The following is a 15,390-nucleotide window of genomic DNA, read 5'->3' as shown; positions in this document are numbered from 1 at the left end:
CATTGCAGGTCTTTCAGGACATCTTTTGTTTTGCAGATCCTTTACAAGTTGTAAAATGGAAAAGGCTAAGTGGTTCTAAGTGCCTAAGTGAACGAAATGTCTTTTTCATAGCATAAATAAATATTAAACCCAAAAGCTCTTCCATGAAAGCAACTATGAGAGTGTAACCTCATTAGCACAAGTACAGATAAATAGTAATTTGGTCTGATTTAATTTAGTTTAATGATCTGGGGGAAATCTAAAACAAATTAAATCCATAACTTTGAAGATGGTTTAAAAACAGCACAATGGTTCTGGATAAATACAAAGCCTCTCCTAGAAATACAGTGAATGTGAAGATGAACTTGAGCTGCTCTTTCTTTCAATGCTAAACCAAAATAAGGTCCCTTTGTATATGAAGAATCAAGTACTGAAGACCCAAACACATTTTTCTTCCCTGTGCAATCTAAGGCTTGTTCTTTTGCCACACTGATGTTCTCCTTCCCTCAGCAACAGGAATTAAACTCCTAGTTTTACATAGGTCTGTGTAACTCCGCCTATGGTACTAGCCTAGCTCCTTCAATTAAAACTAAGCAGTTCCTCATTCAGAAGCCTCAGCTGGTACACAATTCTAGCATCACCATTGTCTGGGTTTGCCAGACCCTTGGCCATGCAGTCTTCCTCCTTAAATGTAGTCGCCTGTCTGTAATGCAGTAATCACCAGCCTCCGGTCTTCACACAAATACCCTTGGCATTCCATTGGAAAAATAAAATCTATGATCTTCAGCCACCTTATTTTTGTTTCTGCTCTTTTTCATTATCTTGTGTCTGTTCTGGTTTGACTGAATACTTGGGTATTAGGAGAAGGCTGCCCTCACTGCTGCAATGAATGACATACTGGCGGGGGTTAACAGGTCTGCCTTGGTCATCCTTCAGGTGACTGAAAATGTCACGGTACAAGCCTTTTAACTGTTGCTTCAGCCGGCTGATGGATCTGCTACACTGAGAGTGCTCCTTTTTAAGGCTCTCCTTTTGTGTTTGAAGGTTACACACGGCTTCTTCCAACTTCAGAATTGCCTTCAGTTTGCGTTTGCGACAGTTTTGGGCAGCGACTTTGTTTTTTCCACGACGTCTGATGCCACGCAGAAGTGATACCTGGGTATCTGTCAGCTGGTTCTTTGCTAGCATGGTGTTGAAAGCGTCCACAGGCATGCTCACAATTTCCTCAGCTGAAAATGGTATCATCAGGGAGTTGGCCGGGCGCTCATCACTGCTGAGCTTTGTATCAGTTGTGTTACAGCACTTGTCCTTTACTTCCTTTGATGGCTTCATGCACAGCTGTTGATGAAGAACTGGAGTGGGTGCTGCTTGACTTGGCAGCCTGTAAGTGTGTTTAGGTAGAAACTGCTTGAGTGTGGCTTTTCTAGAACACTCTGAATCACCTGGATGTTCCACATGGTCATACTTAGTGTGTTCTTGGCTGTGGCCACCAATGGCTTCTAAGCCACATGAAGAAGAAGAATTAGTATCACTGTTGCACCCAATAGCCCCTTCACTGCTGATTGAGTAAGAGGCAGTGCTGTGACTTGAATTCAAAAACAGTGCCAAATCTAGGCCAGATTCTTCAAAAAGCTGAGAAACTTCTATAGGATCAGAGCCGTCCTCTAAAGCCAAAGACACTGATTTAATTTTATCAAAATCATTGTCATGGGCAGTTAGGTTTCCAAAGTCAGTAGCTGGAAACAGCCCTGTCAAGTGTGACCCATGAAGCAGCGAGTCTGGATCTGTGATACTAGAGTCTGACTGAGGACAACAGTCTTGCCTTTGTGAATGCCTTGTTTCTGAATGTGGTTCCACCGGGTGGTCTGTTTTCAGCAGTGTGGCCTCATGAGGACTGAAATAGTGGCAAAGTGTCTGGGCCAAACTTACATTGTAGTGTGAGGATGATGGTTCTTGGCCCCTACCAGAAGTAGCAACTTGTGTATCCTCCAGTAAATTCACCTAGAAGATGAGGGGAGGGTATGGGGGGAGGGTGGGAAATGGGACTTTTAATAAAACATATGCCTCTACATCCCTCACCTACAGTCTTCACCAATTATTTTTTTTAATGTTCTACTATTTAAATCTATTAAAGTCAAAATATTAGTTACCCTAAATGCTGTTTCCCATTTGTATATGGCATAACCTGTCTTGGCATAGGGCTAGAGGAAGCAGGAAGGGTGCAGGAGAAAAGTGACTAAAGGGATGTGAGGAGGAGGACTTGCGAAGGACAGTGTGGGACTGGTAAGAGTTAGAAGTGAGACTGTTGCTAAGTGTACATCAAGCTACAGCCTACATAACATGGTCTTAAGAAAAGGTCCTTCTAGGAGGGGTGGTCCTGCCCCTTCCCTGGTAATGCTCTTTATGATCAGCAGATTCCAGGGTGAGCTGGTTCAAGGTGATGTCCTGTTAGCAAATGAACATTGTAAGCAAGATCAATAGCTCATTGGCAGGACTTAACCCACGATAATAATGGCGTGAGGAAAAAAGAGGAGTAGGACAGGAATGCTAAGGTCATGCTGGCACATTTTCACTGCTTTCCTTTCACAGTTTACAGAGCTTTTGGGGCTGTGAGCTGCCACATTTGGCTTGGCTCCTTCCTAACCGAGGTCTGTTGTAGTCAGATTTCAACTCAATTCCTTTAGTGACTAATTTGGAGGAAACATGCCTCCCACCTGTGGATGTCTTGACTTTAAATGACTACTCCATGATGCTTCAGCCCTGAAGTCCATACAGTAAATGCTTCAGTAGTATGAAGGCCCAATTTTGGTGGGCTTAAGGTTATAGCTGTTCTGTTGCGTCTTAGAAGTTCAAAGCTACTACACAAGATTGTATCAGAGCCCATGCTGACAAGTAGAACAGTCACAGAATAAATAGATGCTATAAACTTGAGCATACAAATACATTAAGTAGGAAGTGTATGATGTGTGGTGCAGGAAAGGACTTTTCTGACTGAACAAAACAAAAAGCATTTTTCACAGGGAAGGAATGATGTACCAGAAAGACCTTCTTAAGTTCTCTACTATGTTTACTCAGAGCTCATGTAACAGAAGAGTCTTATTTCTCCTAGGCAGGTACTGTGTACTAGACCCCCTTAGTCAACACAGATGAAGCTACTGTTTCAATTAAGTCCTAGAGAAGAAATATTCTCAGGAAGTCAACCATTAAAAAAATCCCTCACAGTGAAAAGAATTTTCAGCTGGAATAAAACCAGGCAAGCCATTTCCAGCAGGTGGATTATCACAAGATGGTAGTGCATTAATAATCTTAAATAAAATATGCAACCACATAGCAGCATAATGGCTACAACCAAATCCCTTTCAAATTGGGAATGAAGAACAGGGAAAACTGAACTGATAAGCTTCTGAAGCTTGTCAGTGTACAATCCATTACCAAATGTCTACAGAGAAGGAAGCTAATTTATGGGCTGGGAGGCACTATCAAAGAGGTTTGTAAAACAAGGTGTTCCAGAGGGAAAGTGGAGCATGTAAGTGTCCTACAAAGGGAAATGTAAGTATGATGTCCTTACAGTATTGCCAAAAATGGGAATGTAGGCAGTAGCTTAATGGTTAACGACAGCAGCTATGATCTGCAGAAGACAGACTCCAACAGCTGCTTTTTTTTCTGAAGATGGGCAACCATACATTACAGAACAGTCTCAGAAGCCCAGAAAATAAGAAAACAAAATGGGTTTCTGCTTATGCTATCCAACCTGATTTGCAGCAAAGATGGGTCTGTTCTGCTTGAAGGTAAGGCCTTGTAAGCATTTAACCCTGTATTTATAGAAACTCCAGAAACTTTGGCTGCAGTTGCTTAATAGCTGCTACTGCTTAATAACTGAATGTTGTTCTAGAGAAACACACTAAGAGCTACTGGGTAAGTACAGATTGGAATTAGGTTTGAGAAAGGGAATTAAGTTGTCCAGAATCTCCATTCCAACTTTGAACACCAGGTGACAGAGAAGACAAGACTTTACAGTTTTGAAATCCCAGACAAATTACTGGGGAAAATTTTTTGAGTAGAGCCAATGACAGCTGCTGTAAAAGGTGAATAGCAATGTCTTTAATGTCTTCAGGTAAGTTTTACTGCATTGATTTGTTGATATATTCACTGTTGTGTTTTCTGGTTGTGGTTTTTTAATTAGACAGGACAGTGAGACATTTGAATGTGTCCAGAGAAGGGCAATGAGGCTGGTGAGAGGCCTCGAGCACAAGCCCTATGAGGAGAGGCTGAGGGAGCTGGGGATGTTTAGCCTGGAGAAGAGGAGACTCAGGGGAGATCTTATTGCTCCCTGCAGCTTCCTGAAAGGAGGTTGTAGACAGGTGGGGGTTGGTCTCTCCTCCCAGGCAACCAGCACCAGAACAAGAGGACACAGTCTCAAGCTGCACCAGGGGAAGTTTAAGCTCAAGGTGAGGAGAAAGTTTGTCACAGAAAGAGTAATTGGCCAGTGGAATGTGCTGCCCAGGGAGGTGGTGGAGTCCCTGTCCCTGGAGGTGTTCAAAAAGGGATTGGATGTGGCACTTGAAGCCATGGTTTTATTGTGATGAGGTGTTAGGTATTAGGTAATAGGTTGGACTTGATGATCTCTGAAGTCTTTTCCAACCTGGTTGAGTCTATGATTCTATTCTATGAAAACTCAGTAAGTCATTATGCAGTAATCACTGACTGTATCCCGGTTCATCAGCAATACATGTGCTTTTCCATTTACCTCTAGCATGTTTTCCATCTGTGATGACAGAAGCTGGAAACAGCCCTCTAAGGAGAAAAGGGAATCTCCACAGTTGTGGTTACTCTGTAACAGAAGAAGCAGAAAAGCTTTGTAAAGCACAGTTACTTTACATAAAGGGGACAAAAATTCTAAGTCTGAGAGGAAGCAGAGCACAGATCTGTGAAATGCTGCTGCTAACCCTGCCATCGAGTCTTCATCCAGAAGTGTAATGCTGATAGAGTGAGCAGAGTGACTTCATGGCAAGAGCAGCCTGCAGAACTGGTCTTTCCTCCTCTCCTGAGACTGCTCCTACCCACCACTGTGAAAAATCAACTATGTTAATAAGCCTAGCTGCAGGGCAGTGGCAAACAAAGCTGGTGAGGGGTTTGGAGCACAAGCCCTATGAGGAGAGGCTGAGGGAGCTGGGATTATTTAGCCTGGAGAAGAGGAGGATCAGGGGAGACCTTATTGCTTATTGCTACCTGAAGGGAGGTTGTAGCCAGGTGGGGGTTGGTCTCTTCTCCCAGGCAACCAGCATCAGAACAAGAGGACACAGTCTCAAGCTGTGCCAGGGGAGGTCTAGGCTGGATATTGGGAAGAAGTTCTTCATGGAGAGAGTGATTGCCCATTGGAATGGGCTGCCCAGGGAGGTGGTGGAGTCACCATCACTGGAAGTGTTTAGAAAGAGACTGGATGGGGTGCTTGGTGCCATGGTTAGTTTATTAGATAGTGCTGGATGATAGGTTGGTCTTGATGATCTCAAAGGTCTTTTCCAACCTGGTTAATTGTATTCTATCCTAATGAAAACAGAGGGGCTGGCAGGAAGCCCAGTGTCTCAGTTCTTTACAAGGTCTCAAGAAGGACGAGTGCTTTTTTCATTGTAGCTCTGAGAACAAAACCCACAGTGCACCCATTTTGATTTAACATTATTGTTTCCTTCCTTCTCATTACAACACACATGTTAAGATCTGAACAATCCTGTTTCCCAAATGTAACTCTGCATCTGATTATCAAGCTTTACATCAGTACAATTTAGCATCCATGTCTGAAGTGTTTGTAGGCCAAAAAAACCCCATCATCCTTGCCCACAAACACACCTTCATGATGAGGAAAATAGAACCAAACTGCAAAATGATTACTTGCAAGTGATTTCTGTAAACTTTAGAATGTTTCAGCTACATAAACAACACTGGGGGAGGCAAGTTTTGAGAAGGTGTACAAGGGCATCATTCACAAATCATCATCTGCAGTCACTGTTTCTTTCCTGCCCTTGCAAAGGACACTCCAAATGAAAAGAGGAAATCAAATACTACTTTCAGAATCACTTACTCTCTTTCTTCCACTACTCTATCTCAGTGACAAGATCTATATTCTTCCTCACTTCCTCTTTACAGCTTTCCCTTCTTCCACTTTTCCACAATGTACCTGATTTGTGTCTTCCTCATCCTCTTGCAGTTCCAGCTGATCACCTCCTTGGTGTGGACAGTAGTTATCCAAAGCTTCTTGATATGCTTTCAGGTCAACATCCTGAAGACACAAAGAGAACAATTCTATTAAGAAACACACTGTCAAAATTAATCTTTTAAATGCACTTCCCCCCCACACCCTTCCCTACACCTACAGCATTTAAAATAAAATATACACTGACTAGTTAATTCATGTGGGTGAACTGACTCTGCAGACTTTGGGGGCAGAATGAGACCACCCAGGTCAGGAGTGCAGACACCACCTCCTCTTTAACTGCCCAGGCCCTGAACCTGTCTGTGGTGCAAACACATTCATGAACACTGGAAACAAATTCTTCTACCAGATACACAAGGATGTGATTTCATGGAAAGTTTGGGCTATCAGTGTCTTTTGGATGTCATTTCACAACAGATTTGAGCCAGATATATACTCAGTGATGGGATCCTTATAAAGATAATTTTCCATGGCCATTCAGCAAAATCCCTTGCCTTTTCTTTCAGGAAAGCAATCACATTAATATGTACTGTAATAGCAGCTCTGTTTCCCCATCATTTATTTCCATGTTAATACTCAGTTCCCATTTATCCAAATTATGTTGGGGTTTGTTTGTTTGTTTGTTTGTTTGTTTGTTTTTTCCCCATCTCCAGCAATGAAATTGTTCTGATCTAGTAGTTTCAAAACCATTTGTCAAGTTATATTCCGTCTATATCAGCAGACTTGTTTGTTTGTTTGCTTGTTTGGTTATAGGCCTGGGGTATTGCTAGGATAAGATGAAATCATTAAGAAGAACTTTCCATATCTCTATTTTTAAGAACTTCAGTAGTTCAGCTTTTACAGGGAAGGTCTGACTTATTAAAATGTGAAACCAGGTGAAGCAACAGCCAGAAAAAACACGTAGCCACACTGCATTAGTTTTGTATATCCCCAGCAAAATGCTATGGCAGGAGCAGAAGAACCAAACTCAAACAGCAGCAAATGTAACAAGATAGTGTCCTGTTCTAAAAGTCACAACAGATGCACTTTTGTTTTGGCTTAACCCCAGCCAGCAACTAAGCACCACACAGCTGCTCCTCCACTCCTCGCTCCCCACTCCCTAGTGGGATGAGGAGGAAAACTGAAAACATGTTAAAACCTGGAGACAAAGAACAGTTTAAAAACAGAGATTATTTTTTAATAGTAACAATAATAATTGCAATGAAAATGAAGGTGATAAAAAGAGAGTGAAATAAAACCCAATTAAAAACAAGTAATGCACAGGGCAATTGCTCAGCACCCACTGTCCCACCCACAGCCAGCTTCTCAGCAGCAATCTGCCCCTCCCAACTAACTTCCCCGGGTTTATATACTGGGTGTAACATCCCAAGGTATGGAGTATCCCTCTGACCAGCTTGTCCTGGCTGTGTCCCCTCCTAGCTTATTGTACCCCTCTCATTGGCAGGGCACAAGAAGCTTTAAAGTCCTTGACTTACAGCAAGCACTACTTAGCAACACGTAAAACATCAGTGTGTTATCAGCATTACTCTCACACTAAATCCAAAACACAGCATTGTACCAGCTACTAGGAAGAAATTAATTCTATCCCAGCCAAAACCAGGACAACTTTGTAAGTTTTATATGAAAGCATACATTATATTATGAAGACAGGCTGAAGGAGCTTGGGTTGTTCAATCTGGAGAAGAGGAAGCTCTGGGGAGACCCAATAGCAGCCTTCCAGTACGTGAAGGGGGCTACAGGAAGGATGGGGAGAGACTTTGCAAAGGCCTGCAGTGACAAGACAAGGGCCAATGGCTTCAAACCAGAGAGGAGCAGATTTAGATTGGGTAACTGAAGGAAGTTCTTCACTATGAAGGTGATGGAACACTGGAACAGGTTGCCCAGGGAGGTGGTTGAGGCTCCTTCCCTGAAGATATTCAAGGTGATGCTCGATGAGGCTCTGGGCAACCTGATCTAGTTGGGGATGCCCCTGCTGACTGCAGGGAGATAGGACTGGATGGCCTTTGGAGGTCCCTTCTGGCCTGGACCATTCTATGATTCTGTGATGAAAACAGCAGCTGCAGCAGTCAACAAAATGTGCAAGAGATTATTTTTTTTAAAGTTACATACAAACCACAATAAAACCTAAATATAAGGAGGTATAAAAATAAGACTACAGAGGAAAAGTCAATCTAATTTGAAAATAGAGTTATATTCATTTCATTTTTATTAAAACCTTGTTTAATTGTGAAAATTAATCTTTCTTTCTTGGCTTTTTCCATTTTTTTGTACTTTCTTTTCAAGGGCTGGAAGGGAACTTTGATTTTATAAACAATGATTTCTAACAGCAAATAAATATACAGGGCACTTGTCTGTCAGTCTGATGTATGAGGTACTTCCCTTCAGGGATGTCTAACACAATTTCCAGTTATTAAAAATGATACTCCAATACATTATGTCTTTGTCAGCTGCAGTTGGAAATGACCAAATGACTTGTTATTACCAAATAGGAGAAAGCAAATTTACTTTCCTAAACACCCCCCCCCCCCCTGTTTTGTCTATGCAGTAAAACAGCAGAAGAAAGAAATCAGTATGTAAGGTACTGAAAACATGGTAACTAGCTGCTTGCCAACTACACTATTCATGAGTTCAGTGGAGCTATTCACAGGCATGAAACTAGTCCCATAATCACATTTGCAAGATCAGGCAGGGCTAGTCTTTAATTTTACGAAGAACCAACCTAATACTTGACAAATTAACATGATCTGTTACCATCCTAAATAATAAAATTCATCATCATCATCATCATAAGCAGATAAGAAGTCAGGAACAACTACCATTGAAGGCCTTCAGCAGCTCCTCCTGAGCTGAGTTGCCTAGAAATCAGCTGCTGCTGCTAAGGCAGAGTATGAGGTGTTCAAGAGGGGACTGGACGTGGCACTTGGTGCCATGGCCTAGCAGTCATGAGGTCTTGGGTGAAAGGTTGGACTTGATGATCTTTGAGGTCTTTTCCAACTTTGTTGATTCTATGATTTTATGATTCTGTGATTCTATGAGCAGGCCCTGTGACCAGCTTTTCACAACAATGGTGGGGTAGATACAATGCCTGTAAGATGGTTCATAACACCAGTGTCTACCTATGGGATCATTTCAGTGGAACTACAGAAATGACATAACACAACCAGCACCCTTTCACCTTCAGTTCTCAGTTTGAGCTTTTAACAAAAATCCCCAGGTTTATGCTGTTAAGATTTACTCTCTGACATTACACTTCCCACCAGCTTGTTAAATCTTTTCCAGTAATGAAGAACATCTGAAAAGTACTGCTCAACAACTGCACACTTCTTTCCATGACTGTGCCTTTCTTGGGATTGAGATTGCTGGGCTACTACTGTGGGGAGAATAGGAGGAGTGCCTCCCCTAGAAACAGTCATATCATATTTTTTAATCAGGCATTTCTTTAAAGATAGCTAATTTTGCAGCCTGAATACACATCTAATGACAAAAAGGATTAGGCATAAAAACTGTTCAGTACTGCATTGCCCCACTTAGTGTTTCTGCCTTGATCACAGAATCACAGAATTTTTGAGGCTGGAAAAGACCTCTGAGATCATCAAGCCCAGCCTATGACCTACCACTATCACATCAGCTAAACCATGCCACCAAGTGCCACATCTGAACTTTTCTTAAACACTTCCAGTGATGGCAACTCCACCACCTCCCTGGGCAGTCCATCCCAGTGCCTAATCAGCCTTTCTCTGAGAAAGTGCTTCCTAATATCCAACCTAAGCCTCTCTTGGTGCAGCTTCATGCCATAACCTTCTTGTCCTGTCACAAGTTGCCTGGGAGAAGAACCTGACCCCCACCTGACTACAGCTTCCTTTTAGGTAGCTGTAGAGAGTGATAAGGTCCCCTCTAAGTCTCCTCTTCTCCAGGCTGAATGCTTACTTTGCATTAATAAACAGTAATTGAGTTATAGTAATAGCCCTATGAACGCAAGAGCCAGACCAAGACCACATGTGGTTTGTCTTTACACACAGAAAAAGCTGAAATTTTGCTAATTGTAAAGACTTAATATTAGTGCCAAACCCATTTATTGCAGCAGCCTTTCTGCTTCTACCACTGGAGGGTGTGAAAGCTCACACCTCCCACAGCACGCCATTTCCAAGCAGTAAACTGCAAACCTACCTGAGGACAACCTTTGCTTTGCATTTGGAACAATTTCTATGCAAGCACAAGACAGATTTACACTACAGCTCCCATTAAAAACAAACACACACACCACACTCAGCTTCCCCAAACACCTCAAACTCTAATCTTCCTTCTGCCACTTACTAGTTTTAGTGGGTCTAGAGAACAGCCTGAGAAAAAATTATCCACCAGCCTTGTAGGCTGGACAGCTGGGCTCCAACTGGGCATCTGGCCTTCCCCTAAGGCACAACTCATTGTAAGTTAAAAAAATAGGCTTCATTTTGTCTTTGGAATAGGAAAAATAGTAATTTATGTCAAACATGCTGCTTAGGGTGGTCCAGGAATCAATATGGATATGAGAGCAAGTATGATTTTGGGGGGGTCTGGCCTACTCTTAATTGGAAGGCTGCTGCCTGCTCTGGCAGGTTTCCAGGATTTCTTACTATGTTAAAAATAGAGTCTTCAGCTTCCCTTTAATCACCTCAGAGTATTGATCTCAGCATGATCTGGGTACACTGTACATCAAACTATCCCTCCACGTAACAGTTTCCCTTGCTTCCCACACCCATACATTATTTATTGTCTATAAAACCTCATGAGAGAGTAGAACCTGTAACAACATCAAAATATGAATAGGTCTATGGTGGTGCATTGGATGGGTGAACACCAGCCCTCTCTAGCAGCAGAAGAAAGCATAAGCAAACTGGTTTCAGCTATTGATCACCATGCAGTTAGCAAACAGGGCTAAAACTACACAGCTCAGGGCTACAAGGATCACAGGATGCTAGGGGTTGTAATGGACCCAAGTCCAACCCTCCCTGCCAGAGCAGGACCACAGAATCTAGTGTAGATCACTTGCTGGGAACACAGTGAATACAAAGTCTAGGGTTGAGCCCAGTCTGTAAGGCAGGAAGTTGAATGTAAGAATCCACCTGTTTGCTTTACTCCTTGACAAAGCTGAATTGCTCAGGCCATCCTAACACTGCACCACTACTCACCTTAGCACAGAGTAGGAAAACAGGCCAGCCAACCCTATGCAGTTTAGCATGCTCCAACAGCACGCTTCCACCACTGGATCAATTTTGTTTTCCATCAGCAGTGGTCTTCCAGAATGGTTTTAAATACCAGTTCCCTAAGGATGAGGATCAACAGCTTGCAATGTGTTGCCCGAGATGTTCTCAGCAGGGAACTAGAGCCCAATGAAGAAACTAATCCAGGGTCGGGTGAATCCTGCTGCTAACTTTTCAGAACATCACCCAATCCCACACTACTGAGCAGAGCAAAGCAATCACTTTCATCTGTTTACACAGCCTCCTTGCCCTGATCTGCAGGGGATATGAGAAATGCTAAAAATAGCTGTGCTCTACTTTCACAAAAAGCAAAATGAAGGTTATAAATCAGCTAAACCACTTTGCAATCCATTATACTGTTGCAGTAACATTTTGACAGCACAAGTGGACTTACTCAAACCTACAGGGGTCACCTTTAAAACAAGACCAACTTTTTCCTTTGGTTTTTTTTTTCCATGTTTTGGACCTGTCATGCACTTCAAAAGAAGTCTGGTGGAAGAGACACAGGGGTGTTCACTTAGAAGCCCATTTGCATTTTAGGTTAAGAACTTAATACTGCCTTATCTTGCTCCAATCATTCTTTAACAAAATGTACTTGAGAGAGAGGCCTAGACTTCTATTCAGCAAAGAAATGAATCATGTCTCCACTGAAATGAGTGATCCCTTGAAGTTAAGACGCTGGAACTAGATTTGTAACTACTAGGAAAATAACCAAGCTAGCACATGGCAGGGGAAGGGAGAGAGAGAGAAAAGGGAACAAGGTAAAAAAGAACCTACAAGAAATTTACCATTACCAGTTCAAGCTGGGACATTCATTCATAACAACCAGCTATTCATAACAGTTCAAAACCAACTGGAAAAAAATCTTGTTAATTCAACTTGGCATTTCAAAAAGTACTGAACATCAGTATCACAAAACCACTATCATGGCATTACTGCACCTTCTCTATCTGCACAGTGTATCTGCACAAACTACTCTGGAAAAATTAAGGACTATGCCCACTAGTGCCTTAACTCCCAAAATTAGCCCTTACAGCTGAATGGCTCAGCTCATCTTCCAGTTACCAGCATGCAAGGACTGCATGTTGTGCAACCAAAACAGAAAAACGGGCCACTGCTGCTGGGTACTTAACTGCCTGAGTGTATTGCTCTAGATGCCACACTGAAAACAGAGGCAGATACAACCAGGCTGGAGGTTAGCCCTGGCACGCAGCAAAACTCCCAAGATGTCAGGAATGTTGCTGGCTAGTGTCGTTACCGGACTGCAACATACGTGTGCTCTTCCCCAAGGCGAGGAGTGCCGTTTTGCTTCATCATGGAGCACTGAAAAGCTGCATTTCTGCTGCCACATGCCATTCTGGAGTTGCCTTCATGCTCGCACGACGAAAACTAAGGTGATTCCGGAGGAAATGCCAAGCCGAGCTGTCAGCCCTGGACCTGCAGCCCTGCCTTGCAGGTGACGCGCGGTGCTAGGGACAAGCGTTTCTCCGATGCGCTGACCCCGCTCCGGTGCTCGGAGAGCCACCAGCTGCCCCGTGAGCAGGAGGCTCCGTGGCGGTACAGCACAGCGCCAACCTGCCGCCTGGGTTGCAGCGCACCCCGGTGCCTGGGACCCCTTTCCGAGACGGGAGCCCACTGCAGGAGGGGAACTTGTACAGGCCAGTCCTGCTCCCTTCTGGAAGTGCTTCTCTTCTTTTTGGTGGACATGGTTCAGAAGAGCTTCCTCCTTCGCGTCCTCACAGCTCGCCTTATACCGACACGCCCAGACCGCCCAAACGGACATAAGGCGCAGGGGCTCCTTGCTCGGCCGAGACAGCACAGCATATCCGGGAGCCCCCTTCTGCCCCTGCCTGCCCGGGCGGATCAGCACACGTCTCTCCCGTCCCCAGGGCCATTCCGCAGCTGCCGCAGCTGCCGCTGCCGCCGCCTCCGCCCTTACCTCCGCCATGGGGCCGCCGCTGCCCCGTTCTCTTCCCGCGGCTGAGCGCAGAGCGACTCACCCGGGCAGGACGGGCAGCATCGGGCGCCGCCGCTCTCCCGGGGCCGAGGCGGACACCCACCGGGGTAGGTCCGGCTGGCAGCGGAACCCAAGGAAGCTCGGGAGAGTCGGTGACCCATGGCAGCTTGCCGGCAGGGGCCCCGCAGCCGACGCGCTCCTTGAAATGCGTGAGGCAAACGAACTGCCGCAGTAGGCACAAACCCTGCCCTCCGGCCCGGCCCCGCTCCGTATATCCCCCTCCCTGCCGCCGGACCGGCCCTGTCCCCGCTCAGGAGGAAGAACGAGGGCGGGTCGGAGATGCGGGACAGGGAGCGGGATGCGGAACAGGGGCGTCGGCATCCCTTACCCCCGCACCCCACCTGCGTCCTGGGGGTTTCCTGCGTGCCCGGAGGGAGCAAAAGCTGACGGTCGCTGGAGTGGACTAGAAAAAAAAAGAGACGAGTTAGAAAGTACTAGAGGAGAGGGAAAATAAATATATTTTTAAAAGGTTATATAAAAAAAATTATATTCTCTACTTGCCCCTCTGGTAGTAAACATTCTCCTTCTTCCTCCTCCCCACCCCCCAAACAAACAACAACCAGGTACAGGTTTTAATTTCAGTCAGCCTGGTATCTAAATACCTATGCAGAGCCTTTGCTTTCCCCCTGTTTCCCACCGGCATTTTCCACAGCATTTCTACTTAGCGCTACATGAACTTACTTTCACCCATCCTAGTTATCTTTTCTAGCGGTTTTATTCTCTCCTCTGAAAAGGCCTTTCACCACTGCTCATCGCTTTTACTTATCTGAGTGTTTCAGACTTGGTTTAGCACGTCTGTGGCATAAAGCTGTTTGGGCAGACCCGGAAAGAGTCACTTCTCCAGTGATAACTCTGTGTGGGATGGGTGCAGTTTCTCATTTATCTGTTATCATGGGTGACATTCCCCTTTTCTCGTTGTGCCCGCTGTGATACTGTGCAATGGGTGTATTACAATCCTCCTATCATTTTCTTGCATCTTAGTTTCTTGAATTCCAATAATTTTTTTCATTTGACGTTTTTGTTTGTTTGTGTTTTGGGGTGGGTTGGGGTTTTGTTTGTTTAGGTGGGTGTTTTTTTTCCTTTGTTTTTGTTTGGTGTGTTTTGGGGGTTTTGCCCTTTTTTTTTGGTTGGGGTTTTTACCCTTTTTTTTTTCGGTCTGTGTTTTTCTTTTAAAAAACAAAAAAGTTTTCTTTCAAAGACCCAGATCAACTGGAAGCTGCTAGGGTCTTCCATTACCAGGTTTTTCCCCATGCCAGAGAGAGCTTTTAACTTTTTAACTCAAAGCATAACTGAAGGCAACAATATTTATTTTGTTGTTAAAAAAAAAAAGGATGATAATTATATGTGACCTAAGCTAAATTCAGGAGACTTCACGTTATGATTCATGGCACAAATGTCAGGACAGACATCCACCACAAGAAGTCTTTACATTCCACATTACTCATTGGTGTTAAACCCTTTCCTGCCTTCCCCTGCCACGTTTCCCTGAAATTGCCCGTGACGATGCGCGGTGCACCTTCAGTACCACCTGAAGCACAGCTGATGTATCAGGGCACTCTTCTGCCGGCCGCCGCCCAGCACACGCCGCTCCTCAGGGCTGACAAGAGCCTCTCTGTGGCCACTGTGAGCCACTACAACGGTGTACATGAAACAGGCCTTGAACTGGAGACAGCCTTCGCTCAGAAGAGATTTTATGGTGGTAGATTTAGGGATGCTCTTCAGGTCTCTGTCTCTCACTGTTCAGGTCTTCTTGCTGTGAGGGTGATAGAACACTGGAGCAGTCTGCCCAGAGAGGTTGTGGAGTCTCCTTCACAGGAGATACTCAAAACCTATCTAGGTGTGTTCCCGTGTGACCTGCTCTAGGTAGTCCTGCTGTAGCAGGGAGGTTGGACTAGATGATCTTTTGAGGTCCTTTCCAACCCCTAACATTGTGTGGTTTTGTGACT

At 44.4% G+C, this 15,390-nt stretch overlaps 1 protein-coding gene across 1 annotated transcript; it reads right to left on the bottom strand.

The window, feature by feature from the left end:
* Positions 1-523: 523 nt before the first annotated feature.
* On the bottom strand, positions 524-13,765 carry NFE2L3 (NFE2 like bZIP transcription factor 3). The gene is made up of 5 exons (XM_054161285.1): positions 13,628-13,765; positions 13,428-13,583; positions 6,152-6,253; positions 4,727-4,810; positions 524-1,980 (listed from the first exon to the last, which is right to left on the bottom strand). Exons 1-5 carry the CDS (start codon positions 13,763-13,765, stop codon positions 772-774), a joined length of 1,689 nt encoding a protein of 562 aa, XP_054017260.1. The 3' UTR covers positions 524-771.
* Positions 13,766-15,390: the final 1,625 nt, after the last annotated feature.

The sequence above is a fragment of the Dryobates pubescens genome, chromosome 4 (genome assembly GCF_014839835.1).
Source record: "Dryobates pubescens isolate bDryPub1 chromosome 4, bDryPub1.pri, whole genome shotgun sequence".
Lineage (NCBI taxonomy): Eukaryota > Metazoa > Chordata > Aves > Piciformes > Picidae > Dryobates > Dryobates pubescens.
This window is presented reverse-complemented; position numbering and strand designations above follow the sequence as displayed.

Coding starts and splice junctions, on each gene's coding strand:
- NFE2L3 (XM_054161285.1), bottom strand. CDS start 13,765: ATGCCGACGCCCCTGTTCCGCATCCCGCTCCCTGTCCCGCATCTCCGA. Junction 6,254..13,427: donor ATGCTGCCCGTCCTGCCCGG/GTGAGTCGCTCT, acceptor TTGTGTCTTCAG/GATGTTGACCTGAAAGCATA. Junction 4,811..6,151: donor ATGAGGAAGACACAAATCAG/GTACATTGTGGA, acceptor CTTCTGTTACAG/AGTAACCACAACTGTGGAGA.